Source organism: Pimephales promelas, chromosome 1 (assembly GCF_988280905.1).
Source record: "Pimephales promelas chromosome 1, fPimPro1.hap1.1, whole genome shotgun sequence".
NCBI classification, from domain to species: Eukaryota; Metazoa; Chordata; class Actinopteri; order Cypriniformes; family Leuciscidae; genus Pimephales; species Pimephales promelas.
Window position 1 is genome coordinate 7,565,249 of NC_142769.1, and position 22,027 is coordinate 7,587,275.

Below are 22,027 nucleotides of genomic sequence, written 5' to 3' on the forward strand. Positions count from 1 at the left end.
GATTTCATTTAGATGCCACCTAAGACAACAAAAGAACGGTCACAGGTCCATAGGGACAAAATAAAAGCTGACCCTATAAAATATGAAGAAAGACTTAAAAGAGACTGAGAGAGATACCTGAGGAAAAGAAAAATGAGTAGTAAAAGCAATAGCAGATCTGTCAAAACGGGAGCACCGTAAAGAGAGTATGAAATATAATCGTCGTAATATATCAGGGTCATTATCCAGCAAACACAACATAGAGACCAGGCAACTCGTAATCTGAAAACAGGCATAAGGGCAGGCAGCAAACTTACATAAATCAGTCTACAGTAGAAAACAGTCCAGGGGCCTATTTCAATAAGGAGGTTCAACCAACTCTGAGTTAAAACTTGAATTCTGAATTGACTTACCTTAAGATGGGAAACTCTGAGTTTTCAGTTATAGAACAGCTGAAATGATGATTTGAAAGTCGACTGACTCGGATGCTGCATCCCAATTTGCATCTATCCGTCATAAATAGAATTTGAAAAAAAGAATTAGTATGTCCCTATAAGGGGTATACAGTCAAAGAACCAGAGCCAAATATGAAGACTGAAGTCAAAATCAGAATGGTAAAAAAATAAAGAAAAGTTTTACCGAAGATAGTTTACAGTTTCATCAGCAGAAGTCAGCTTCAAGACTAACACTAACAGAGTTTGTAGACTTACAGTTACAAAGATCACAGCAGTTGTACCCTTTCCAAGGTTTAAGCTACGTCATTGCTTACAGGTTGAATGATTCTCATTGGCTAAGAAATAGATAAACACAGTAATTTTCCACAAATATACAGATAGACAGAAGCACACCTCAGTCGATTATGCAGCTGACACTCGGATCCTGAAGTTAGGCACGTCATGATGACCTTCCAGGTCGCAGATTTGGGTTATGGGGCGTTGCATGTCTCGAACAACAATTCACTCAATCTCCAATAATGCCAGTGGTTCCAGACTAACACACACATCGACACACTGCTTTTCCAAGGTTGGATTTGGCAAGGCTCTATAAACAGGAGAGTCTTCTCAAAACATCAAGATAATCCCTTCTTTCTCTCAACTTAACGGGAAAGTAAGACTTTGGCTTCAATGACCCCTGTTGAAGACACGTTGAAGACCAGGCCCTTTTTAGGGGGGCTTCAGCCTTCTATATAGCCCCCCTGCATAACTATTATTTTGACATCTGACATTTTGGCATTTCTTTAAGTAAGGGTTCAATCAAAATCATTTTCTTTCTTGTTCTCCAACATATAAAACACAAAACATGTGGGATTTTACATCAACACTAGTTTATTAGTTAACTAACTTCACATTTACTCAATGTGTAGTTCAATGAATCTTACAAAACATTTGTTCACTGTGACACAGAACAATACTTTCTAATATGTTTCCCTAGATGACTTGAGTGGGTGAAACTCTTCCCACACTGAGCACAGTCGTACGGCTTCTCTCCAGTGTGAACTCGCTCGTGTGATTTCAGAGATCCAGACTGAATGAAACTCTTGTCACAATATGAGCACTTGTAAGGTTTTTCTCCAGTATGAATTATTTGGTGCCTTTTCAAATGGGTAGTTGTAGTAAAGCTCTTCCCACAGTCACTACACACATAATCTCTTACTCCAGTGTGTGTTTTCTGGTGCTTTTTAAAGTTGCCCAGCCATGAAAAACTCTTTCCACAGAGAGAACACACATAAGGCTTCTCATCTGAATGAACTTTCGAGTGTTGTTTTAGTTGTGATGATGAAATAAAATCTTTACCACACAGATCACAGTTAAATATTTTCCCCCCAGGATGATGGAGCAGATGATAATTGAGTGTGGATGAAAATGTGAAACTCTTTCCACACTGAGTGCATGTATAGGGTTTCTCTCCAGTGTGAATTATCATGTGTGTGTTAAGGTTTCTTTTCTGTGAGAAACTCTTTCCACACTGAGTGCAGGTGTGCATCTTTTTGGCTTTTGTTCTTTGAATTGTAAATTTAAGATGTTCCTCCTCCACTTCATTGAGTTCTTGTCTTTGCTCTTTCACTCTCACTTGGTCTAAAATACACAGAAATACAGTTAGAATTAATTGAAAGAAAACAACAGAGATCAGATATTTCACTCTTTGTTCTGTCATTCAATTGTTAACATAGTTTAAATTTGTTTTATAAAGGTTATGATCATTTGGATGTGTTTCTCTATCATGACACCAAAGCATCAACAATGAAGAATCAAGAATGGACACCAACCTGTTTGTTCCTCATCTTCAAGTTTTATCCTGGATGGTTCTGGATCACTCATGTCTTCAATCTCCGCTTTAATAAACTCCATCTTTGACAGTCACACAGATTTCAGCTGCTACTCCTGGAGTTTGTCCTTCTCTTGTAGGATGATGGGAACATTCCCAGTATTTAATGGTGAATTATTGTGGGAGGGGCTTCACTGCAGGTGTGAACTCTGATCACTAATCTGCATTTAAAAAGTACAGGGCCATCATGTTTAACTGAGCAGCTGAAAAACCTCTTTGTCTCCAAAAGTTCCCTGTTTTCAGCTCATTCATTATGGTGATGTCTGAGATCTTCTGTAAATTGGCACATTAAGATCATTGTATTGGTGTCAACAGGCTGAAACAAACTACAGCATCACCTTTCACTTCAGTTCTTGTCTTTGCTCTTTCACTTCCATCTGGTCTGACATAAACATATTAAAAAATATGAAGCTGTTAGAATATATTCTAACAGCTTCATATTTTTTAATATGTTTATGTCAGAAAAAAAGGTACAAAAGCTGTCACTGGGGCGGTACCTTTTCAAAAAGGTACACTTTTGTACCTAAAGGGTGCATATTGGTACCATAATTGTACAAATATGTACCATGAAGGTACCAATATGCACCCTTTAGGTACAAAAGTGTACCTTTTGAAAAGGTACCGCCCCAGTGACAGCTTTTGTACCTTTTTTTTTTTGAGAGTGTAAGTTGAAGGAGGATAAATGCGAATTTTCAAATGAACCCTGATTTTGTAACAGAAAACAAGTGAGATTTGTCTATCAAATATCATATTTTTGTTGTACCAAAGGTTAATTTTGTAATCCTCTTGTTAATAGTCAAAATGTGAATGACAACTGCTGTACAAGATTATTATTAAAGTGCATTTATATTCCTAGATTATTTACTTAATATTCACAGCTCTTATTATTGGTATATAACAATATTTATTTGAACTAATTGAAATAACAATAAAATCAGACAATTATGTTTTGTTTAAAAGGTAACTATAGGTTCAAACAAGAGAATCTAGTTATTCAGATAATTATAGAAGCATTCGGGTAATATTCAATTTGAAATGTACACTGTAAAAAAATATTTTCAAGATCACAACATATTTTCTTTTGTCAAATCAACTTCTTTATAATAATTTATTTAGTTGAGATAACTTATTATTTTGAGTTTCTGATGATTAAATTAATCTCCTTCATTGTATTAAAGGGTTAGTTCACCCAAAAATGAAAATTCTGTCAGTATTTACTCACCCTCATGTTGTTCCAACCCCGTAAGACCTTCGTTCATCTTCGGAAAACAAATTAAGATATTTAAGATATTAAGATCGCTCCTGCATACAGTCCATAGGCTTCTTGAGGGACTGGCTCTTGCTGTCCCCGAAAAGTCATTAAAGACATCGTTAAAACAGTCCAAGTGACTACAGGGGCTCAATCTTAAGTTTATCAAACGGCGAGAACACTTTTGTGCGCAAAAAAACAACAAAAATAACGACTTTATTTCAACTATTCGTTTATTTCTCCCTCTGCGCGAGTCAGGTTACTAGTTTAATAGCGTAAACTTCTGTTATTGTACGTCACACGCATCACACACACATGACCAGCGTCGGCCAATAGTGATCCTACGTGTGACGTAGCTCTACGCAATCACACTACGTTAACTGACTTACAGGCTCATGGAGAAGGAAGTGAATAGTTGAAATAAAGTCGTTATTTTTGTTGTTTTTTTGCGCACAAAAGTGTTCTCGCCGTTTGATAAACTTAAGATTGAGCCCCTGTAGTCACTTGGACTATTTTAACGATGTCTTTAATGACTTTTCGGGGACAGCAAGAGCCAGTCCCTCAATAAGCCTATGGACTGTATGCAGGAGCGATCTTAATATCTTAAATATCTTAATTGGTGTTCCGAAGATGAACGAAGGTCTTACGGGGTTGGAACAACATGAGGGTGAGTAAATACTGACAGAATTTTCATTTTTGGGTGAACTAACCCTTTAACTCAATTTTTCCAGTTCATTAAACTTAAAGTTTTAAGGCAACCCAGGTTACTTACTTTTTTAAGTTAAACCAAATTTTTTTTTTTTTACAGTGTAGTGATCACAACATTTTTTCTTTTGTCAAATCAACTTAAATAATTTATTTAGTTCAGATAACATATAATTTTGAGTTTCTGATGATTAAATCATTCTCCTTCATTGTATTAACTCACTTTTTTCCAGTTCAATGAACTTAAAATTTTAAGGCAACCAGGTTACTTACTTTAAGTTAAACCAACAATATTTTTGTACAGTGTAATATGCAAAATGACAATGCAATATGCAAAATGGCAACGTCTTTCTGTATTTAAAGTAATTTTTTTTTACGTTCAATTATTTAATTTACATTTGCCATTTCATACACAAATTTTATATAAGTAAATTGAATACTGATTTTAAACACTTTATAAGTTGCAAAATTAAAATTAAAGCATATTACAGAAATGCTCAGATATGAATAACATGTTCAAGCAAAAGCTGTAGCAAGATCATCATTTAAATATTATTTTTCTTTATTGCATTTACACTGACATTTAAGGCACTTCACATTTTTTGCAGTGGCCTGCAATGAATGTAGTAAAATTCAATGTGCAAATTGAAAATGCATTCCGAGCCGATCACGTGACCACTCCTCCCACGCTGCCAATCAGTAGGTGATGTACACATGCACGCATGCATGCAGGTAAAAGGACATATAATCCCTTAAGGGGAGATTTATTAACATGTAAAACTGATCTAATCCAACCTGTTTGAATAATATATTTATAATTAGCAGCAAAATATGGACAATTTTGTCTTTAAAGTTTTTCACACTAAAAACTGGACTTAGGCCACGTTTACACAAAGCCAGGTATTTAGCAAAACGAATATTTTTCCCCTCTCCGTTTTCAAAACTAGCATCGTTTACACACCCGCATAAATACGCCGTCGAGCGCCATCATAACTATGCCAAACCTATTGGCGGCAGTGTAGGGGTTAAGGATAAAGCCATGCAAGCCAATCAGAATCCTCAGAAACGACAAGAGAGAACCTAAAACGCCGTTTCACACGACAACACATAACCGGCGTTCTCAGAAATCTCCACTTTCGACGGAGTATTTAGAAATAATCGTTTTCAGTGATAAAAACAGCGTTTTCATGTAAATGAGAGGGCAAAATGCAGAGAAATATCTGCGTTTTCCCATCATGTAAACGGGGCCTTAGAAATAAAGTGAGAGTGCGTTTCCCGTACGGGTACCAGACAGCAAACTGACATTGAATCAACGTGGAAACGACGTCTCTCATGACATTGAAACAACGTTGATTTTGTTCATCGAATTAACGTTGAACCAACGTCAGACGCGGCATTCTTCAAAGCTAAATGAAAATCGAAAATTGCTTTGCTTTCATAACGTTGAAACAACGCGTTGATTTCAAGTTGATTTTCCGTTAGTTTTGAAAGAATGACGCGTCTGACGTTGGTTCAACGTTAATTCGATGAGCAAAACAATGTCAGATCAACGTTGTTTCTATGTCATATTTCCACGTTGATTCAATGTCAGTTTGCTATCTGGGTGCGTTTCCCGTACAACTATGTAGTTCGCTGCTTCACTACCATAGTATGATGCATCATTGGAGAAATCAACTAGCTAGACAGGGACTGTTTCCCGAAACCCATTGTCGCAAAGTATCGTTCAACAACTACTTTTAATGAAAATGTTTGAGATCCAATTAATGCTATTTTTATATATAAATTACAGACATGTCATCTGGGGGACTATTTCTAATTGTTCACAGTTATTTTGCTTTATTACCAGACTCAATATTTGGCTCGTTCTTACATAGTAGAGCACGTTCGCACATGCACACTCTTCAAAATCGGTACGCCAAATCTTTTGAGAAACTAACAAACGCAAACTCCATTGTATTCTAAATAAAAGGCACCGGTTGTACTGAATGTCAACTTGCTTATTTTGCTCAAGATAAGGATTTATTACGCCCAAATGTGATAAAATAAACAAACTACGCATCTAACCATAGGTTGAGAGACCTGTTCGTTGGAACGATTGTTTCGGGAAACACCGACTCGTTGAACTATGCTGATAACGACAGAACTTGCGAGCATAGTTGGCTAACGATGCTTTCGGGAAACGCACCCCTGATTGGTCAAGTTTTGGTCTGTGATCTCTAACCCAGAATTAAACCTGCTCCAGAATAGCTTAATAGGTTATGATCATATCACAGCAGATCCAATAATGCATCAAGTTTTTAACAGGGAAATCCGTTACTCACAAAACAGTCCAGGCAGGGGTCAACATCCACATAAGCAATCCAGGGAACAAGCCAACAGAAAATGATCTCAGACATGGTGTTATAATAGATAAGGACTCGTAACAAACACTTACAAGCAGGGTCCTTATAGACCCAGACTAACGATTATAATGGGTGACATCTGGGTGCAATGAACAATGATGAGAACAGACAAGGATGGTGGGAAATGCAGTTTCTAATGTGAATGACAACGTGGGTGAAAGGAGGATTTCTAGTGGACACCATGAAACAGAACCCATACTGTGACATGTTAAATAACTGATCGTTGTCGTTTTTCTACATTACTTTCCAGTCTCTTTTCATTTTGGTATTTCTTTGAGTAAGCATTCAATCCAAATCATTTTCAATTATATTCTTGTTCTCCAACATATAAAACACAAATCATGTAGCATTTCACAGCAAGACTAGTTTATTAGTTAACTAACTACACATTTACTTTATGTGAATCTAACAAATCACTTGCTCGCTGTGACACAGAACAATACTTTCTAATATGAGTCACTAGATTACTCGATCGGGCGAAACTCTTCCCACACTGAGTACAGTAATACGGCTTCTCTCCAGTGTGAACTCGCTCGTGTGATTTCAGAGATCCAGACTGAGTGAAACTCTTGTCACAATATGAGCACTTGTAAGGTTTTTCTCCAGTATGAATTCTTTGGTGCTGTTTCAGACTCTCAGATGAATTAAATCTCTTCCCACAGTCAAAGCACAAATAAACTCTTACTACATTGTGCGTTTCCCGGTGCCGTTTAAAACTGCCCAGCCATAAAAAACTCTTTCCACAGAGAGAGCACACATAAGGCTTCTCATCTGAATGAACTTTCAGGTGTGATTTTAGTTTTGATAATGAAATTAATTGTTTACCACACTGATCACAGTTAAATGGCTTTTCTCCAGAGTGAACGAGCAGATGATAACGGAGACCTGATATATCGCTGAAACCCTTTCCACACTGAGTGCATGTATAGGGTTTCTCTCCAGTGTGAATTCTCAGGTGTGTGTTAAGGTTTCCTTTCTGTGTGAAACTTTTTCCACAATAAATGCAGGTGTGCATCTTTTTGGCTTTTGTTCTTTGAATTGTTAAGTTACGATGTTCCTCCTCTTCATTGAGTTCTTGTCTTTGCTCTTTCACTCTCACCTGGTCTAAAATACACAGAAATACAATTAGAATCAGTTCAAGTGAACCCTTATTTAATAGCAAAAAACAAGAGAGATCTTTCACTTTTTGTTCTGTCATTAATTGTTACTATAGTAACAATATGTTTGGTACAACTGCTATATACACGGTTATGATAATTTTGATGTATTTAATTTATCATCCATATACAGCGTATTAATTCACATCTACCAAAGCATCAACAATGAAGAATCAGGAATGGACACCAACCTATTTGTTCCTCAGAATCTTCAAGTTTTATTCTGGATGGTTCTGAATCACTCATGTCTTCAATCTCCTCTTTAATAAACTCCATCTTTAACAGTCACACAGATTTCTGCTGCTACTCCTGGAGTTTGTCCTTCTCTTGTAGGATGATAGGAATATTCCCAGTCTATTTATTGCCGAATTACTGGGAGGGCCTTCACTGCAGCTGTAAACTCTGATCACTGTTTTTATCCAATCTGCATTTAAAAAGTACAAGGGCCATCATGTTTAACTGAGCAGCTGAAAAAACTCTTGTCTCCAAAAGTTCCCTGAGATATTCTGTAAATTGGCACATTAAATTGTAGAGATCCTCTGACCAGCATTTTTAGGGCCGATCTATGGAGCTAGGATCGTGTCTTTATTATATGCGAGAGATTAAATGATCTGATGTTAATAAAAAAGCATTTCATGAGAATTTTTTTTTACCAATAAAGATTTCATACCAATAGCAAAAAAATAATAACATTTGAGAATAAAAGAAAAGTTGAGAGAAAGTGTTCTCATAGAACATAAAAAAAATAATTGGAGAAAAAAAACCCTCAAAATACTTTGAAAAATTCTCAAATATATGTTTTATGCTAACAGAGTGAAAACTTTCTCTAAAAAAAGTGTTTCCCTCAAAACATTGATTTGTGGAGATTTTTTTTTCTTTTTTTAAAACGGCTTTAACAAACAACAGAAGAGAAAGCAACTCCTAATCCGAAAACAGGCATGTGTTTTGGGCAGAAAGCAAACTTACATAAATCAGTCCACAGTAGCAAAACAGTCCAGGAGAGGCAGCAAAGAATCAGGAAGAGAATAATCAGTCGAAGATGAATCCACGGGGATACAAAACCACTGGAAGAAACGCTTCACTAGCAACACAAAACTTCCCAACGAGGATCTTCTTCTTCTTCTTCTTTGATGTTTTATGGCGGTTGGCAAACCAACTTTCGGTGCATTACCGCCACCAACTGGACTGGAGTGTGAAGCACTTAATAGATGAAGACGATAATCAACTCAAAAAAAAAAAAAAAAAAAAAAAAAGACATATACTTCTATACTTCAGATTCTCCTGTCTATTCCTATTTCTTTGAGATACTTCATTATCGCACTATATATTTTAACTTGTTCTGATCTTCTTCTTCTTCTGTGGTTTTTATTGGCAGTTTGCAAACAAAGTGCATTACCGCCATCTTCTGGATTGAGGTGTGAAATTATTGGGATCTCATTTATACTCATTTAAACTAAATAAAACAAAATAAAAATAATAAAACCTAAATCCTGAGTTTCTTTCACAAAGATCATAACATCCTTAATTATAGATTATATGCCAGGAAAACTCAGATGTTTTTTTTTTTTTTTTACTTTTTGTTGCCTTAGTTCTTTTCTTTTTTTTTCAGAGTGCTTTCTTCTCATTAATCGTGTATGTTTTACTTTTCCCACTTCTACACAATGAATGCATACTCCATTCTGGTGTTTTCCTATTAACTTCAGGCAGTTTATTAATCTTGTGTTCCCTATTCTCGTCCTTGTAAGCAAAATGTCCTCCTGTCTTCTTATACTGTTCTTTTTAACCATCACTTCTTTCTGGATGCTTTATAAATGTCTTAATTTCTCTTCCTAATCCATGTCCTGCCACATTTTATTTACAATATATTTAAAGAGCCCCTATCATAGCATTTGAAATGTTCCTATTTTTGTTTTAGGAGTTCCCAAAAACAGTTTAATGTGCATGCAAGGATTAAAAAAAACACTTCATTTGTCTTATAATATGCATTTATTTTTAGCTGATTTGCTCAACGACTCCCAAATGATTCGTTCGACGATTCATTTTCCCAAACACTTCCTTGAGTGACGCGAATCTGCGGCGATTGGTCAAATGACCCAGTCAGTTGTTATTGGTAAACCGTAGGCAGAGATTGTCGGCAACGGAACGCCCATAACCAGGATTATAGCTTGTCAAGTGTTGAAAATTGAATATAGTGTTTGAACAAACATGTCAGAAAAACTGCACTTTCCACACACGGTCCCTTACTCGCGTCTCCGTCAAGAGCAAGATTTCCCGGTGAAACTCACATTGCGGCGGCTTTTGAGGGGCAGTGCTTATTATATAGAGCGAAGTCATATTCGAGAGCGAAGTCATATTAATATGATTTTTAGTCATATTAAAATTCTGTGCTTTTTTCCAGAATAATATCTGGTGGAAAGAAGTTGTCAGCATAAAGGTATGCCTGGAGAAGCTGATGTATCGCTGCAGGCGTTTGACAGAGATTCTTGAAGTTATGTGATTTCCGAGCACACTGCTTGAAATATGTGTGCTTGCTTTCAAATCTTAGCGTCCACAAATGGATTAAGGGCCAAAGTGGAAAATCAGTTCAGGAAAATGAGTAATGTAGCGGTGCTTTGGTTTCAGTGTGTGATTTGGAAATGCTTTACATCTAGTGTGCAGATACTCGTTAATCAAAACTTCTAGGTAGGCTATCTGCCCTGCACATATAAGCTCTGCTATTTGTCGAAGCTGTAACACCAGCTGCCACACCTCATTTTTAGCTGGACTTTCAATCTTATCTCCAATCAAAACTGGAAGCATTCTAAGTAAACACCAGTTTTGCACTGCATGACCAGACAGTTTATCCCCCCCGGAGCAAGCTAAGCAGGTTTGCCATTAGCATCACAACCAAAGTATGAGAGCTGACTTATTCTGCGATTCTTGGTAAGTGAACTGCCTATCCTCAGTCAAAAGGGTGAAATAACAGTACCTTTATACATGACACACTATAGACTTCCTTAACTCAAAATTAGGCTTCATAGTTTAGATCAGTCGGAACCGGGAAAATGTTCCTTGATCCTGATGTACTTGGTACAGCATAAGGAGGATGGCGTCTAGGCTAATATTAGTTTCTCTGTTTATCTCAAGGGACCCTCTATGGTGGACCTGCGCCTGGACCCATCCCAAGTCATCCTGAAGTGCTGGCCTTTATCAACACGACTCACGACTCATCCTCAACAACTCATCTCCACACCGGCGTGATTACTTTGACCTCCAAACAGATGGAAATGGACAAATACTCTTAATGTTTCGATCCAATTTGTTTTGTAATGCTACCCGAATCACACACCGTTCCTTCGATGGCCAGAGGAGAACTGGCCCCTGACTGAGCCTGGGTTCTCTTAAGGTTTTTTTCTCCATTCTGTCACCTGATGGAGTTTTGGTTCCTTGCCCCTGTTGCCTTGGCTTAGTTGTGGACATTTAAAGCAGCACTCTGTAATTTTTCAACTTTACAATATTTTTCCAAAACCCTTGACATGGTACATTGACTTACAATAAATTGAATGACAAGTCTGCCATATCCTGACAGTGTCTGTATCGCTTTGACTGGCACTCTGTAACTTTGGGGTGTGGGTAGGAACCCGAGGACAAAAAGAACTACAAAATTCGACTGCTTAACGTTATACATCACTTCCCCCACTTCCTCAAATTCCGACACGAGAGCCCAAGTGTTTTTTTTTTTAAGAGAAAAAGGGAGAGTGGCTAAATAAAAGCATGGACGAGGATAAATATTGGTCCAGCTTTAGCTCGCTGGTGTGAGCCAAAGGAGGAGGGGTGCCTGACCGATCCAAGAGGTCCTCCTTCCTAACGGTACAATTTTTGGGGTACGCCAAAATGAGCGAACGAGTGATTTTTTTTATACTAATACTATTTTAAAAGACATTAATTTGTAATGCTACTCCACAAAAACATAACTCATGGGTGATAAAAGTCACCCAACTCCAGTGCATCAATCTTCCCCCGCCTAGCAAACGTGAAGTGCATCAGAAACAGAGTCAATGCAGTCTACATTGGATGCACAGTCTGCATGTGTTGTGTAGCTTCGTACCTCGCCGCATCCCATGTAGACTGCATTGCTTTCTTTTAAGGGCGCTTAACACACTCAAGAGTTTGGTAGGGACTAGTGTTGTAGTCGAGACCAGCTCACTCGAGTCCGAGTCGAGGGTCCGAGACCAAAGAGTCGAGTCCGAGTCGAGTCTGAGTCGAGACCAGAGATAACCTAAGGTTGGGTCTCAAACCAGACTAAAATATATCTTTAAGAATATGTAAAATATTTGGTGGTAACAATGAAAGTGGCACCATAGTCAAACAGTAAACCAAATATACCATTCGATCATTTACACTGTAATGGTAAAAAGGCCACAGTGGTGTAAAGGTCATTTTATTATAATTTTGACTTACAATTATTACAATCAGTAAGTGCTCTTTCAAATAACATTACTGCTTTGTGGTTCTTATATGCGAACTGAATTATGGATGATAAGGCAGACATTTCCAATACATAGTTGAGCAAGAGGCTCCACATCACATCTGACCTCGGTCCTGCTGCATTTGCACGCCGCAAACATTATAGTCTCAAGTCATATGCAGTTGTGCACAAGAAAGTCAGCAATCCTTGGACGTTTCAATCAAACAACAATCATTGTAATTATTTTTCTGGTGTAAGTGTCTTGCCTCAGGCTGTAATGCAAATCGATTTTTTTTAAATTTGCAGATGCATTGCAGCTTGATATTATAATATTGACGATATGGTTATTATCTACCACACAAACATTGAATTAGCATATCAATTAAAATGCCTGGTTCAGATTACACGATTTTGGCATGACCCGTTTGACGTAGGGATTCGTAAACGACAACGGGTATATGGGCTGTTGAATAGACTGAAAAAAAGAAAGAAAAGACTGATATGATTAAATAGCCCAAGTTTTTTGACTGTAACACCTGGAGGTTTGGTTGAGCCCTAATATAGCTTACTGTGGGCAGAATTGCTCATTCCTGCTTTTTTGTTAATTCAAGAGCGTTACATTAGGCATTATCTTTTTTTTTGTTTTTTAGTGTTCAATGTCGGTTTTGTTTACTTCTTTAAATGTTAGAGGTTTGAAAAACAGTACAAAGCGCAAGGCACTATTTTTATTTTGTAAAGAACTTAAGGCAAATTTAATATTTTTACAGGAAACACATTCGGGTACAGCAGATGAAAAATTTTGGAAACAGCAGTGGGGGGATAATGTTTTATATTCTCATGGAACCAACTATTCGGCAGGTGTTATGATACTTTGTAATAGGTTTACAGGAAAAGTAATTAGTTACTTAGGAGATAAAGATGGCCATTGGCTGATTGCAGCTATTGAAATATGTGACCAAAAAATGATTGTGCTTTCAGTTTACGGATATAATAACAAAGTGAACAACAGAAGTATGTTAGAGAAACTGGGTAATCTAGTGACAGAGTGGAAAGCGGTTTATATGACAGATAAAGTGGTTATGGGAGGTGACTTTAACATTGCTCCAAATTCTTGGTTGGATAGACTACCTCCTAGAGGCCAACAACCTGAAAATAACGAAGTACTGCACAATTTTTGTATTGAAACTAATACTTTTGATTATTGGCGATTGAATAACCCTACAAATTTGGAATATACATGGATTAGTGCTTCAAATGGGAACCAACGGTCAAGGATAGATTACTGGCTAATCTCACATTCAATAAGTAATAATGTTCAGAAGTGTGAGATTATAACATCTCCACTCACAGACCACTGTTTAATAAGCTTATCCTTGTTAGTTACCAAACAATCACACTCTTCGGGAAATATATGGAAACTAAACAATAGACTTTTATCAAATGATGGTTTTTGTAAACAAATAAAATCCCTCTGTATAAAAGTAAAAGGAATGAATATGTCAAATAAAGGGAAGTGGGAATGGTTTAAATTTGAAACAAAAAGGTTGGCAATTGAAACGGGAAAAGGCATGTCAAGAACAAGTAAACTAAAACATAAGGAAATACTGAAAAGGATTAACGTACTCTGTGGTAAAACTAATGCTTCGGAGGAAGAACTAACAGAGTTGAACTCCCTTCAAAAAAAACTTGATGAAATTTATTTAGAAAAAGCAAGCGGAGCCTTTGTACGGTCCAGGGCTAGATGGATCGAAGAAGGTGAGAAGAACACAACATATTTCTATGGCTTAGAAAAGTCTAGACAGTCTAAAAAAAGAATCTGCAAATTAACAAAAAATGATACAGTCATAGAAGATACTAGCCAAATACAAGAGGAAGTTCAACTCTTTTACTCTGATTTGTATAGCTCAAATTTTCACAAAGAGGACTGTGAATCCTTTTTTACTATGATTAAGAGCAATATTAAAAGGATTGGGGAGAACGACAAAGAAAGGTTAGAAGGCAAAATAAATCTGCAGGAAATGGAAAATGCCCTGAAAAAAATGAAAGATGGGAAGTCACCTGGAATTGATGGGTTGACCTCGGAATTTTTTAAGTTTTTTTGGGAAGATATCAAAGAATTGCTATTGAGTGCATTTATTGAATGTATACAAGAAGGATGTCTTACTCCAACAATGAAAACTGGTATAATAACTCTACTACCCAAATCAAAAAAAGATATAACAAATTTAGACAATTGGAGGCCTATTACGTTGCTTTGTAACGATTATAAGTTATTGGCGCTAATATATGCAGAGAGGTTGAAAATAGTAATCGATAGAATAGTAGATGAAACTCAGTCTGCGTTTATAAAAGGTAGAAGTATACATAATAATGTGAGATTAATATTGGACATGATGGACTACCGGTCTTTTCTGGAATCCGAAAGCCTGATTTTATTTATAGACTATTTCAAAGCTTTCGATTCTATAGAGCACGATTTTTTATTTTCTACTTTAGAACATTTTGGATTCGACAAAAAATTTTGTTTAGTGATCAAAATGTTCTATACTGATATTTACAGTTATGTCTCCTTAAACCCAGGACTAACACCTAGAATAAATATAACTTGCGGTATAAGACAAGGATGTCCAATTAGTCCCAAGCTGTTCATTTTATGTACACAGCTACTAGCATATTTGATATTAAATCATCCAAATTTTCAGGGCATACATTTTTTTGAATACGAATTTCGCCTCAGTCAGTTTGCAGACGACACTGTCCTCTTCCTTAGGGATAAATCTATGGTTAGTATTGCATTGCAAATAATTTCAACTTTTTCCAAAGCTTCAGGTCTCCATTTAAATATAAAAAAGTGTGAAATACTTGCATTATTTGACTGTATAGATACAGAAATAATGTCAATCCCTGTTAAAAAAGAAGTTAAGTATCTTGGAGTTAAGATGGTCAAAGATGAAAAACAAAGAGAGGAAATAAATATGAAAGAAAAAATTGATCAAATACAAGTATCCTTAAACCATTGGCTTAGTAGAGATCTTTCCATTTTTGGGCGTAACTTATTGTCCAAGTCTGAAGGTATATCAAAACTTATTTACCCATGTCAATCTCTTTACATTGCTCCAAAAAATGTGAGGAAAATTAACTCCATTATATATAAATTTATATGGAGAAATAAGACCTACTATGTTAAAAAATCTCAGTTGGTTAAGGAGTACAATAGGGGGGGTATCAAAACAGTGGACTTTGAGGCAATGTTAGGATCATTTAAAGTAAAGTGGTTGAAAGAGTTTCTATTGAAGCCAGATTCGATATGGTTCCACATTCCAAAAAGTATTTTCAAGATGTTCGGCGGGCTAAACTTTCTTCTGAAATGTGATTTTGAGATTTCCAAAATACCTTTCAAATTATCTGAGTTTCACAAACAGGTTTTGCATTATTGGAAGATGGTATTTACCCATAACTTTACCCCTCACTGTGCCACCTTGTGGAATAATAGAGTTATTGTATCAAACAAAAAGTCTTTGTTCAACCAACTGTGGTTTGAACAAGGTATTATCTTTGTACATGACATTTTAGATATAAATGGGGAAATCTTACAGCTGCAAGATCTAAAAAACAAATTTAATAATATTCAATGTTCTCTTAAAGAATATAGGACAATCTGTAAATCCATCCCAGTGAATTTGATACAGCAGATAAAAAACACAATTATTTTTTCTAATGTCCAAATCAAGCTTCCAAACTTAACGATAGGGGAATTAAACCTGACGGACAAAAAATGTGATAACAAATATTTAAACAAAGCGTTCAAAGGTTATATATATCATGATTATGACAGGAAGATAAAACTTAAAATATTAGATAATCCAACAATTATAGAAAAACATTGGAAATTTATAAAATGGCCAATTGCACCCAAAGTAAAAGAAATGCAATTTAAAATTCTTAACAACTACTATCCATCTGCGGAGACACTGAGGGGTAGATTTGGTTTTGAAGTTGACCCTTGCGATTTTTGTCATGAACACCCAGAACAAACAGAACATTTATTCTTCCTTTGCTCAGTTAGCAGGAAGTTCTGGCAAGATGTCCACAGCTGGTTGAAAAATAAAATTAGTGAACTTGAACAATTTACCATCGAAGATATTCTAATTTATAATTCCAAAATAACAAGGGACCTTTCAATTTTGATTAACCTTATCATCATTATGGGTAAATACCACATTCACAAAAATAAATGGAAAAAACAATTGCCAAATGTAAACTGTTTTAAAAATGAATTTTCTATGTTTTTATCCTCCTTGAACCTTGTAAAGAAATCTAAACAAACTGTAGAAGATGTATGTTATGCTGCTGAAAAGTTTTTGATCCTGTAACACATTATTTATTTGAAAACTATGCCTTGTTTTATGTATTACTTTTAATTTATTTTATTTATTTATTTTTCATTGTCAATCTGCATATTGTTGATGCCTGGTCTGTTTTTTTTGATGTTGTCTCCACGAGAGTTTGTAATAAACTTGCAAAAAAAAAAAAAAAAAAAAAAAAAAAAAAAAAAAAAGTAAACGACAACGGGCGTCGGGACGCAAGATTCGATCGTGTCATCTCGTATAGACGAATCCGACGAGCGTTCTTGTGTAGGCTGCCATCTTGTGGCGACGCCATTACTGAGCTGTTACACCGGCATAGACATATGCACCGGTATGTAAACAAACCTCGGAGATAAGGTGATAACGCACCCTTGATGACAGCTACAGCCAGGCAGACTTGTTGGGTTGATGATGTTAGACATTGGCCTCCAGTCACAGATGAAGGTACAAACGATCTTACAGATTATTTATGAAAATAGCTTGGCAAGCTAGCTAGGCTAACGTTTGCTACCGAGGAAACTAAAAAAAGATCTGTCCATTTGGCAACAATAAATAAATAAATAAATGAAATCAAATAAACAATTTCATGTTTTTCATTTGTGTCCATTATTTATCTCATTTTTACATTGCAACGGGCATGGGTAAGGTAACGTTACAGCTAGAAAGTATACACAATATCGACCAACTACTGTTTTTAAACCATGGAAAGAGGTCAATAACAGCAGGAGAACAATTATGTCACATAACGTTACATTCAGCTCAGGAAAGCCATTTAATGACCATAGCATGTAAATTGAATAGAAAAAATAACAAGAGAGGAGATTTTGCTGATCACTATATCACACATTTATTATATTTTTTTACTTATGTCATTAAATAATTGTTATTATACGCGAATGTCCGCGTCTTGTACTCGCCCAGGAAATCTGTGTAAACCGTACGGCACCAGACAGGGGCAGTCGACCCGGGGTATTCACAATGTTTTCTCTTCAAAATTGAAATTTTACTGCCACCATTGAAACAATTTATAACAGAAACTGTTTACCCACTCGACATTATACAAGGGCTAACGTTGTAACGTTAGTGACAGTCGTAAATCGCGGGCTGTTTATTCCAGTGGACGCAAGTTGCAACTAAAACAATAGAAGGCAATGGTGCAACGCTACCCAGCAACAGCTCAGTAATGGCGCCCGCTTACTTCCGGTAGTTTCGCCGGATTCGTCTATAGTGTGTCATAGTGTGCGACAACCTACGTTGCGTCTGCAATGCTTCACGACAAAAAGACTAGCATGTTTAATTTTTTTAACGGTCGTCCACGACAGTTCTGTCACATGTATGAGGTTGACCAATAGGAGCACAAGCTTTTCCGTACACAACTTTCAAAAAAGACTAAACGAAAGAGAGACGATGGTGCTAACGTTAAAACTAGAAGTAAAAATATATAAGAAAACAATATTTTACCTCAAGTTCTCTTTGGAGGATTGACAGCCTACTCTTCGAGCAGGGTTCTCAAGTCTCACGCAATCCAACCAGTTCACATACTAACGTGTATTTCTCACGCTGAAAAGGCAATGCCGAGCAATCCAGGAAGTCACTCGCTACGAGTTTCACCTTCTCGATGACATCACGCGTGCCGTTAAAGACGGCATGCGATGACTGGTCAGGAAGTAGGCCTAACGTGTAGTCTGACATGTGTCTTGTCCACGACAAGATTTTAGGAGCCAAAATCGCGTAATCTGACACAGTGACCATCATAACGAACAAAAAAAATCGTGTAATCTGAACCAGGCATAAAACAGTAGCCACTAGCCAATAGGTTAATGTTACTATTAAGACGCTTTAAAAAATAAAGCCCATGAAATTATATTAATATGACATGCTGAAATATTTGCCAATGTACCTGGGATGAAGACATTTCATGCGCAACACTGGCAGTCTGCCCAAGATGTGAGAACTCCTTCCTTCTACAGCGTTGGGGATCACTTGTCAACAAATGTACGCATGTATTCCCTTGTGTAACCATGACAGATTTTATGACAGTAGAAGACAATACTGTTTCCCAACTGTAGGGGCACCCCGAGAGCAAATTTTAAAAAATAACATAAAACTGCTTTAGTAGAATAATATCCTTGTTCTCCAACATATAAACCACAAATCATGAAGCATTTCACAGTAACACTAGTTTATTAGTTAACTAACCACACATTTACTTTGTGTATCTAACAAAACATTTGCTCACTGTGACACAGAACAATGCTTTCTAATATGTTTCCCTAGACTACTTGATTGGGTGAAACTCTTCCCACACTGAGCACAGTCGTACGGCTTCTCTCCAGTGTGAACTCGCTCGTGTGATTTCAGGTTTCCAGAATGAGTGAAACTCTTGTCACAATATGAGCACTTGTAAGGTTTTTCTCCAGTATGAGTTCTTTGATGCCGTTTCAGATCACGAGATGCAGTAAAGCTCTTCCCACAGTCAAAGCACATATAATCTCTCACTTCATTGTGTGTTTTCTGGTGCAGTTTAAAACTTATCTGCCGTGAAAAACTCTTTCCACAGAGAGAACACACATAGGGCTTCTCATCTGAATGAACATTCAGGTGTGATTTTAGATTTGCTGATGAAATAAAATCTTTACCACATAGATCACAGTTAAATGTTTTTTCTCCAGAGTGAATGCGCAGATGGTGACGGAGACCTGAGTCATGAGTAAAACTCTTTTCACACTGAGTGCATGTATACGGTTTCTCTCCAGTGTGAATTCTCATGTGTCTCTTAAGGTTTCTTTTCTCAGTGAAACTCTTTTCACACTGAGTGCAGGTGTGCATATTTTTGGCTAATGTTCTTTGAATTGTAAAGTTACGATGTTCCTCCTCTTCATTGAGTTCTTGTCTTTGCTCTTCCATTCTCACCTGGTCTAAAATACAAAGAAATACAGTTAGAATCAGTTCAAGTGAACCCTTATTTAATAGCAGAAAACAACATAGATCAGATATTTCACTTTCTGTTTTGTCATTCACTTGTGAATATAGTAAAAATGTTTGACAACTGCTATATACAAGGTTATGATCATTTGGATGTACTGTATACTGCTTGCTTATTAATTCACATCTGCCAAAGCCTCAACAATGAAGAATCAGGAATGGACACCAACCTGTTTGTTCCTCAGTATCTTCAAGTTTTATTCTGGATGGTTCTGGATCACTCATGTCTTCAATCTCCTCTTTAATAAACTCCATCTTTAACAGTCACACAGCTTTCAGCTGCTACTCCTGGAGTTTGTCCTTCTCTTGTAGGATGATGGGAATATTCCCAGTATTTATTAGTGAATTGCAGGTGTGAACTGTGATCCCTGTGTTTTTTCTCCAATCTGCATTTAAAAAGTACAGGGCCATCATGTTAAACTAAACAGCTGAAAAACCTTTGTCTCCAAAAGTTCCCTGTTTTCAGCTCATTCACTATGGTGATGTCTGAGATCTTTAGTAAATTGGCACATTAAATTGTTTTATTGGTGTCAACAGGCTGAAACAAACTACATCATCACCTTTAACTTCACTTATTGTCTTTGCTGTTTAAGTTGTTAACATTAAGTTGTTAGAATGAGTTGAATTTTGAGAATTAATTTTCATATAAACACTTATTTAATAACAGAAAAGTGAGATCTGCTTAACAAATATGATATTTTTAATGTACCAAAGAATAGTTTTGTGATCCAGTTTAAGTTACAATATGTCAGATGTTTCGCCACCAGGTTTCGCCAACCTTATATAATAACAAACAAAGGTGTGTTTATGACGCAAATCATTAAGCCGAATTATGGATCTTTTCTTCAAGCTGATGGATCTAGTATGGATGAGTGAATACACTGATGTTTTTAACATGACTGTGGTGTGAAGCAGGGCGCGATTAATTACAGGGTGGCTACAGGTATAAACAATTTCAATTTGAAGTCTGACTCTACCTGTCCTGAATACAGTTAGATTTACCTGAAAAAAAGAGTTATATTTATTAATTTGTTTACAACTTTCTATACAGATTTGATTCATTACAAGATCACCCTGTCATTCTAGAATGATTCATTCTTTCCAAATAGAGCTATTCAAGTCATCTGCTGAAATTGTTTTCATATCGCATAAAAATAACGCAATGTCATCTTTTTCTCAATCGTGCAGCCCTAGAGACAAACAACAAACACACACACAGCTTCAGATTCACGGTCTTTCGGCTGAAGGATGCATGAAAAAGAAGTCATAACACTCAATAACACTCACTCACTAAAACTCTCTGTTCTACTGCTTGAAATTTGATTTACTACATTGGGCTACAAAATCACCCCAATCATTATATTATTATTATTATTTTTTTTTTTCAAAGAGCTTTTCAAGTCATCAGGTGAAACTGTTTTCATATCGCAAACGCACTCGCACCTTTCTGCTGACATGACATGGCAAGACACACACTAACAATAACTGCAATTCATCTAATACACAGGTCGACAGATATGGCTAAAACATACATTAACCTCAAAATGAAAGCTAAACAGAAAACGAAATTTCCACAGACCAAAATGATATGTAACGTTAGAAAATGTACTTTTTTTTAAACAGCTTTCGTAATCCGAAAACAGGCATACGTCCAGTGCAGAAAGCAAACTTACATAAATCAGTCCACAATAGCAACAGTCCAGGACAGACAGAAAGAAGAATAATCAGTCGAAGAGTAATCCACGTGAAGACAAAACCACAGGAAGAAACGCTCACAGATGTTCACCAGCAACACAAAACTTCAATAGGGTCTGGCTGCAGAATACGGGGCAAGTGGAGCTCCACTCAAAGGCGGAAGTACGTCACCTCCACTGCGCCGGAGCGCATATATATACGTCATCTCCACTGCGACCGAGCGCATATATACGTCTCCTCTACTGCGACCGTAACTGAATCTAAGCCCAACTTTAATCTTTTTGTGTTGATTTAAAATTATTTTATGACTCTTCTTTTCTAAGAAAGCTGCTAAAACTACTTTGTTGCTTAAAGAAATTATGGTTTCTTTGTAAATCACCTCCTGAATTTATGTGCTTGTTTCGTGATCTTTTTTTTGTTTTTATTTTATCTATTTTTGTACTTGATATATCCCCTGGGATTTGTGTTCAATAAAATAAAAATAAAAAATCTACTGCGACCGAGCGCATATGTTTATGTATATACATGTGTGTGTGTATATATATATATATATATATATATATATATATATATATATTAACCGAGCGCATATATACGTGACCTCGCCCTAATCTTCACACACAATATCAGAGGAGTATACTAAACTTTTACGGTTTATGACTTTTAAATATAATATTATAGTAAAAATAATTTCAGAATTTTCTATTTAAAGCTAA

General features: G+C 36.4%; 2 protein-coding genes across 2 annotated transcripts; both read right to left on the reverse strand.

Annotated features, from left to right (window-relative positions):
- Positions 1-1,298: 1,298 nt before the first annotated feature.
- Positions 1,299-21,775, reverse strand: LOC120477886 (uncharacterized). The gene is made up of 6 exons (XM_089131841.1): positions 21,290-21,775; positions 19,787-20,002; positions 18,871-19,549; positions 18,532-18,595; positions 2,246-2,327; positions 1,299-2,054 (listed from the first exon to the last, which is right to left on the reverse strand). Exons 2-6 carry the CDS (start codon positions 19,869-19,871, stop codon positions 1,369-1,371), a joined length of 1,596 nt encoding a protein of 531 aa, XP_088987967.1. The 5' UTR covers positions 19,872-20,002; positions 21,290-21,775; the 3' UTR covers positions 1,299-1,368.
- Positions 4,644-8,945, reverse strand: LOC120477885 (uncharacterized). The gene is made up of 3 exons (XM_039669813.2): positions 8,784-8,945; positions 8,009-8,241; positions 4,644-7,764 (listed from the first exon to the last, which is right to left on the reverse strand). Exons 2-3 carry the CDS (start codon positions 8,091-8,093, stop codon positions 7,043-7,045), a joined length of 807 nt encoding a protein of 268 aa, XP_039525747.2. The 5' UTR covers positions 8,094-8,241; positions 8,784-8,945; the 3' UTR covers positions 4,644-7,042.
- Positions 21,776-22,027: the final 252 nt, after the last annotated feature.

Coding starts and splice junctions, on each gene's coding strand:
- LOC120477886 (XM_089131841.1), bottom strand. CDS start 19,871: ATGGAGTTTATTAAAGAGGAGATTGAAGACATGAGTGATCCAGAACCA. Junction 2,328..18,531: donor ATGAAATGTCTTCATCCCAG/GTACATTGGCAA, acceptor TGACTGTCAAAG/ATGGAGTTTATTAAAGCGGA. Junction 2,055..2,245: donor TGAAGATGAGGAACAAACAG/GTTGGTGTCCAT, acceptor TGTGTATTTTAG/ACCAAGTGAGAGTGAAAGAG.
- LOC120477885 (XM_039669813.2), bottom strand. CDS start 8,093: ATGGAGTTTATTAAAGAGGAGATTGAAGACATGAGTGATTCAGAACCA. Junction 7,765..8,008: donor AGATTCTGAGGAACAAATAG/GTTGGTGTCCAT, acceptor TGTGTATTTTAG/ACCAGGTGAGAGTGAAAGAG.